Below are 7500 nucleotides of genomic sequence, written 5' to 3'. Positions count from 1 at the left end.
ATGATGAGGATGAGGATGATGATGATGATACCGTTCTGATTAGGACCCTCCTCTGGCGGTGACGCTTGGCTTACGGATGGAGGAGATGATCTTCAACCTTGCAGACACACATCTGTTCTTCAACGACCTTGAGGTACATCCCTGCTTTCCCCTCCTACTTCTCAACCCTATCTCATCTTATCTTCTCCCCCCCACCCCTTTTCTGTTTAACCCTGTCTCATCTCGTTGTTTTTTCTCCTCTACCACCCCCTGTTGTTAACCATTCTACCTAAGACCTTTTCGTTTCTTTATTAGTTAGATAGATAGACACAGACAGATAACAGAAAGATTCACGCTGTCTCCCCTTTCTTCTTTGTCTTTTTTTTTACACCCTATCATTGTTTTCCCATCCCAGACTCTGACTCGTGACCTGCCCCCAGGGCCTGATTAAAATCGCCTAGGGCCCCTAAGCTAATAGGTTGAAGTAGGACCCCCTAGAAAGCAAATTTCGCCACAAATTGACATAAACAGGGCCATAGTTACAAGTTAGGAATGAAGGATATTGTGTGTAGCAACTATACACAACGTGACAGATGAATTTTTGAATATTGCATGTTATCTTTATTCTGTTATTTTCACTTGTGGCCAATTAGGAGCTCCTAGGCTGCCACCTTATGTAGCCTGTGCATTAAACCAGCCCTGCCTGCCCCCAAACCGCGTCCCTTCTGTTTGCTGATAATATGAGACTGCTGCCATCTGCTGGCCACAGCAGGACTGACAGCTTGAAAAAATGTCAACATCTTCTGTCTAGCATGATCTGTTTTGCTGTTTGAAAGGTCACATTTTTTCAAAAACTATGCCAACGGTCATTGGGCTAGTGGCTGGGTTTTTCTTCGTTTTTGCATTGACATTTTGTCAGTTTTGTTTAGACACATACACACACAAAGAAAGAAAGAGAGAGAGAGAGAGAGAGAGAGAGAGAGAGAGAGAGAGAGAGAGAGAGAGAAAGAGAAAGAGAGAGAAAGAGACTATAGCTGCTTCTTCCGCCAGTAGCACTAACCAGAGCTTGTTATTTATCAGGAATGTGACCAGGTGCACATTGATGACGTGTCGTCAGACGATAACGGACAGGACCTCAGGTGGGCACCTCTTCCCCTTCTCTGCACTCATCCACACACACACTCTAGCCAAAGAAATGGATCTACAGCAAGAGCGGACAATAGGCCGTTTTTTGGGAAGTCATTCACACTCAGTTTCCGGTCGTCATTCACTCCCACTCTAAAATTAACATTTTCTTTAACCAACTTCACTAGAGAAAAATGCATGATTTGGAAATATATTTCTTAGTATTTTACGTGGAAATGAAGTATATCTCTCACTACATTCTCTATGTATTTCGAGCGGCTGTCACTCTTGTCGTAGATCCATCTCTTTGCTATAGCACTGCACGCTGGGGGTAGAGTAGTCAATCCATGTATACTCTAGCACTGCACCCTGGGGGTAGAGTAGTCAATCCATGTATACTCTAGCACTGCACACAGGGGGAGAGTAGTCAATGGCAGAGGCAGACACACTGGACTGAGAAAGAAAATGTCCAAAAATGAATTCATCATGCCTTAGCTCTGAAACAGGCTGAATGATATGGCGGGACGTTTACTCTGCAGCGGGGATGTGTTCTTCTGACACCATGTAGACACTGTTTCTCTGACTACACCTACCAGTTGGAGTGGACCAAACACTTGTTTATGTTGCTTGTACACTAGCTATACCTCTTTTAACTATTAAAACAAGTATTAACCTTACAGTTGTCATATTTAAGTAGTAAAATATACGTGTTCAAATGTTACATCTACTTGTTATGGAATCTGTGTGATGTTATTAAAAGAAATACAACAGAAGTATAACAATTAAACCGTGAAAATATTTTGTTGTTGAATGATTCTGATGTTATGGATTGTAATAACAATTTGATAGCTGTTATGATTGCTGGTATTGACAGTGATGGCAGCTTATGTAACTTAGTTGTCAATGAACATAAACATAAAAAATGCTTTGCATTAAAGGGACACTGTGCAGGAAATGGACAAAAAGGTATTGCAACTATGCTGATCATTGAAACTGGGCTGCCTATTGCCAAATTTGATCTTTACATGAAAGTTTACTAAGTAATAAACAAATATTTTCTAGTATGGTCCAAGTACAGTCATTTTTGCAGCAAAAAATGGCTGTTTTTGGAAATTCAAAATGGCGGACCATGGGGAAGATCCCCCTTTTCATGTATGAAAAGTGTAATTTTTCCAGTCATAATGAATACTTAGAATTTGATGCTGGTGGTAAGTATTCATGAAAAAGGTAATATTAGTGAATGGGCAGCATGAATTCTGGAAATAAACAACTAAAAATCTCACACAGTGTTCCTTTAAAAATATGATTATTATAGTAGCTCATAGTAATAGCTTACTGTACAATGTGTTTTTATTTTTATGTTGTTGTTATTGACAGTAATAACCATACACTATGAGTATTGTTGTAAGTGACAGTAATAACAGCTTGTAAAATATGACTATTGTTGTTATTGACAGTACTTACAGTTTTGCAACTGATGGCTTCCATGCAGCTGCGACCAGCGCAAGCCTCTGCCTAGCAACTGGCGTTAGGGGCGGAGTCGACTGGATGAGGAAGCTGGCTTTCCGTTACCGGCGAGTAAAGGAGTTGTATACCACGTACAAAAACAATGTCGGCGGTAAGCTAATTAAGGCCAAAGAAACGCTATGACATGAGCAATTTAAAAAATAAAAATCTGCATGAAATTGCAGAAAATTCCCTAATTTCCCTTTAATTTATATCTCCTCTTTACTACAACTAACCAGGAAGATGTGGCTGTTTACGATGTACAATGCAAGTTAGTCCTCCTACCTAATGGTGGTGCTGTGCTGTGGGTTTCGTGTACTGTAGGTATGCTGGGCCCGGCCAAGAGGGATGCCTGGCTACAGCTCCGGGCAGAGGTGGAGGCTCTCACAGACTCCTGGCTCACCAACGCACTCAAATCCCTCTCAATCATCAGCTCTAGGTACAAACAAACACCTAAAGACACACACACACACATACAAACACACACACACACACACACACACACACACACACACACACACACACACACACACACACACACACACACACACACACACACACACACACACACACACAGGAACTCATATGTAGTAGCATACACAGACAAACGAATAAAGATATCACATTCATATACTGTATGTGTGCACACTACACCAGTGCTTCCCAACCTTTTTCTTCAGGGACCCATGTTTTGACCATTGTAAGCTTTGGTGCAGTGTTTCCCAACCAGGGGTACGTGTACCACTAGGGGTACGCAAGTACACTGCAGGGGGTACTTGGAAAAATGTAATTTTAACAAATGTATGGGTCTCAGTTACATTGGGACAGAGAAAGCGATATAGAACTTGACTTGGGGGGTACTCATGGCTCAACGAAAATGCTTAGGGGGTACACAAAACAAAAAAGGTTGGGAAACATTGCTTTGGTGACCCCACCGCGCGACCGCCTGCACTAGAGGGAGTCACTTGATTTGACTTTGACTTTTTCCTTCGAAAACTGATTTCAGTCATTTTATTCCTCAATTCGTCTTCGATCAAAAATAGAATAAATGTTTAATAGCACTAACATTTTGTTGCTTCTATGCATATATTAGTTAAATGCTTTGTCATTTATTCAACATGGGCTATATATGGTATTTAAAATTAAACCCCTTAAAATCAAGAGGGCTTCCCGACTCCCTGTGGATCTTTGGCGACCCATAGGTTGGGTCCCGACCCATAGGTTAGGAACCACTGCACTACACCACACTACACTGCACTACACTACGCTACAGCAATGCATGTACATGTACAAAAACGGATTCAATCTTGAATGAATGGCTTGATTTCTTTGTCCCTCTCTCTGTCTCTCTGTCTCTCTAATTGTATGTTCTCTACAAGTCTTCTGTTGTCCAGTCTTGCACTTTAAATGTCTGTATGAGCACTGTCTATGTCCATACTGTCTTATGTCCATGTATGAGTACTGTCTATGTCTATACTGTCTATGTCCTTACCTAGATTAGTCTATGTCTGCATGGGAGAGCAAGAAACGCAATTTCAAATTCTTTGTATGACCAGTGCATGTAAAGAAATTGACAATAAAACTTGACTTGACTTGACTTGACTTGACTCTCTTTTCAGGAGTAACTGTGTAAATGTGCTGGTGACCACGACACAGCTGATCCCCGCCCTGGCCAAAGTGCTCCTGTACAGCCTGGGGTCCGTCTTCCCCATTGAGAACATCTACAGCGCCACTAAAATAGGTATGGAATCAAGTCCAATGCAAACAAAACACTTGTTCGTGTGTGTGTGTGTGTGTGTGTGTGTGTGTGTGTGTGTGTGTGTGTGTGTGTGTGTGTGTGTGTGTGTGTGTGTGTGTGTGTGTGTGTGTGTGTGTGTGTGTGTGCGCGCAAGTCTGTACAGTATGTATTTGTATTTCTGTGTGTGTGTGTGTGTGTGTGTGTGTGTGTGTACACGTGTAGGGTCTATTAAGTATACATGGAAGTTTTATATAACATTATGAGAGATTCATAATAGAGATGTTTAGGTCAGCTATTCTGCCAACTCCACTATGGAAGAGTATAGTGTTTGATACGCTGCCCCGCAGAGTGATACTGTCTGTGCTGTAGAAAATAACTAACGTACAGTTGACAAGATGATTATCATGACATGTATGTCTATACTGTGTGTGTGTGTGTGTGTGTGTGTGTGTGTGTGTGTGTGTGTGTGTGTGTGTGTGTGTGTGTGTGTGTGTGTGTGTGTGTGTGTGTGTGTGTGTGTGTGTGTGTGTGTGTGTGTGTGTGTGTGTGTGTGTGTGCGTGTTTCATACAGATGACTCAATTAATGTACGCCTTTTACTGTGTGTGTGTGTGTGTGTGTGTGTGTGTGTGTGTGTGTGTGTGTGTGTGTGTGTGTGTGTGTGTGTGTGTGTGTGTGCGCGTGCGTGCATGCACACACACACACGCGCGCGTGCATGAATACACACACAAACCATTTAAAAATTCACATTTGTTTCTCATCTGCTCCGCTCTGCTGTCAAGACAAATTTGAGAGTTCATCGAGAGTGTGTTTTCAGTGTGTGTGCGTGTGTGTGTGCGTGCGTGCGTGGATTTGAGTGTGTGTGACAGACTCGAGGCCTGGCAGTAAAATTTAAATCAAAACAGATCAGTCCACTCCAAACATAAATAGCTGCTCTGCACACTGTTGGCCTCCATTCATCTTGTAGCATTTCTCTCTTCACCCCCCTTCACTCCATCACTCCATCACTCCCCTTCCTCTCTTCCTCTCCATCTGTCCATCCACCTCTGTACTCACTCCTTCTCTTTCCATCTCCCTGACCTTTCATCCCTCCGTTTATTATTTTGGCTCTATTCCTCTGTTTCTCTCAAACACTATCTCTCAGTCTCTTTGCCTTTCTCACTGCATCTCCCCCCTGACTGCCGAACCAAAAAAGAATGCAGTAACTGCATATCTGGTCGAAATTGAGTTTAAGACCGGAAATGGGCTTTATAACACAGAACCTCCTTTGTTTTGTTTCCACAAATGTTGGTCCAACTTTGTCCAATTTCAGAGAAAAAGCATGTTGAAAATTCAGTAACTAAAAAAATTGATGATTTTTTTCACAAGCTTAAACAAAATGCAGGAAGTTATGTGTACTTACTGTACTTATCATTGAAGCAGTGGTTCAAGAACAGACGGTAATTCCAAGACCCAAGAACACAGTAACTAAGTTTTTTGGTGAAAAGACATATGAATGTTCTTTGTTTTTTTTTCTCCATTTTCTGTGTGTGCATAAATTTCCATCCTAAAAAAGTATTACTGATCTGAACCTTCAGATCACAAAGCATAAGATCATTATACCCCGTCAAATCATACTTCTTCAAATCATTACACTTTTGCATTGCTACACACCTTTGGAAGTACCTGTTTTTTAATGTTACTTGTTCTCTATTTCATCCGCATTCTTTTCTCACGCTCTGTCGTCTTATGCTTTCCATTCCACCTCTCCTTCTCCATCTGGGAAGTGATGGTAGCAGCGTTACGATTGGAATAATATGCTGGAATCCTCCACCCGATCCCAACGGAGTGGCGTTTGAGTTCTCTGTCTCCCAGGTCAATAGCGGGTCACGGAGAAAATATCCAGTACCTGGTGCAGGAGGTCAGAACTGACCAGAGGAAGGAGTAGAAGTCTGCACACTATAGCTCCGCTTTGAACATTTATGCAGGCCATACAACGTTTCAACCCAACATGGTCTTGAAGTCATACACCGTTTCGACCCAGCAGGGTCTTCAAACATTGTATGACCTGAATACATTTTCAGAGCGGAGCTACAGTGTGCAGACGTCTACTCTTTCCACTGTCAGATACGCCTTTGTCCTGCACCTGGCCTCAGAGAGGTGGGATGTGCATACTCTTACTCTTATGAAGATTTTACAGAACTGACCAGACCCCAGAGAACACCAAGCCTATACTGTAGATCAGAAATAGGAGGAGGGACATGGGACACAGTAAAAAAAAAAAGAATGAATGTCAATCTCCCAGAGTAAATTTATGCTGTCATAAATAAAAATAAGAATATTCACAACACTGTGGAGAATGAAATTACTCCAACAGTGTAGTCAAAAGTAAGTGTAAAATTTGACAGGTGCCTGTGTATTTGATTTCAGTTCTTCAGCTCTTAATATTTACACAAAATTAACTAGAATTAACTCTGAAAATGTTACACTGACCAGAGAATAAAATTAGTGGCATAAAAAACAGGAGGAAGGGTAGATAGAGATGGGAGCAGATGTGTCAATCATAAGTTCCAGAATGTACAAATCCTGGCACATATTTTATCCAGTTTCTGAACCATTAGGTGTGACGGGATCTCAGTTTGGTCAGTCAAAAGCTCAAAACCTTTGTTTTTTTATTCTGCATAAATGGTCTCCACCAAACACACTTGTTCAGAGATGACATGGGGAAATGACCTAACTTATGGCGTCATGAAAGCTTTGAAACTCTTACGAGTAGATCAGGTGAGAAAGTACATAACATTTACTTTCTGTCACTATTGCAATGAATCTCAGACAGATCTTGGACAGCGCTTGTGTTTTAATCCGATTGAACCTCTGACCAAAGGGCTAGTATATGATTCACCCTGGATCTGACGGCCAGTCCAGTCCCCTGAGAGGCAATGATCTAATCAGCAGTTAGTGTACGCAGGCCAGCGGGCCAGAGATGACTCAGAAGCGCCGGTGGACAGACAGAGCAAAGACATGGGTCAAGCAGAGGTCGAGATGGAGTCACAGCAGGGGAAGTACCCCGGGTGCTCTAGATGCACGTCTGCATTCTGTCAGACCTGCTTTAAAATTTGAATTGTCTGAAAAAAATTGAATTTTCCAGTTTCCAATTTCAACAAATTGCATTGAT

General features: G+C 41.9%; 1 protein-coding gene across 9 annotated transcripts in view; it reads left to right on the top strand.

Moving 5' to 3' along the window:
* eya4 (EYA transcriptional coactivator and phosphatase 4) overlaps positions 1-7500 on the top strand; it is a 111820-nt gene that overhangs the window by 99735 nt on the left and 4585 nt on the right. For all 9 annotated transcript variants that reach the window (XM_063223452.1, XM_063223453.1, XM_063223451.1 and 6 more), the window contains 5 exons: positions 44-133; positions 1060-1118; positions 2562-2722; positions 2935-3049; positions 4230-4351. In XM_063223452.1, the coding sequence (XP_063079522.1) occupies positions 44-133; positions 1060-1118; positions 2562-2722; positions 2935-3049; positions 4230-4351 (547 nt within the window). The remainder of the gene's footprint in view (positions 1-43; positions 134-1059; positions 1119-2561; positions 2723-2934; positions 3050-4229; positions 4352-7500) is intronic.

The sequence above is a fragment of the Engraulis encrasicolus genome, chromosome 18, assembly GCF_034702125.1.
Source record: "Engraulis encrasicolus isolate BLACKSEA-1 chromosome 18, IST_EnEncr_1.0, whole genome shotgun sequence".
Taxonomy (NCBI): domain Eukaryota; kingdom Metazoa; phylum Chordata; class Actinopteri; order Clupeiformes; family Engraulidae; genus Engraulis; species Engraulis encrasicolus.
The sequence above is the reverse complement of the archived record's forward strand: the minus strand, read 5'-3'. Positions and strand labels throughout refer to the sequence as shown.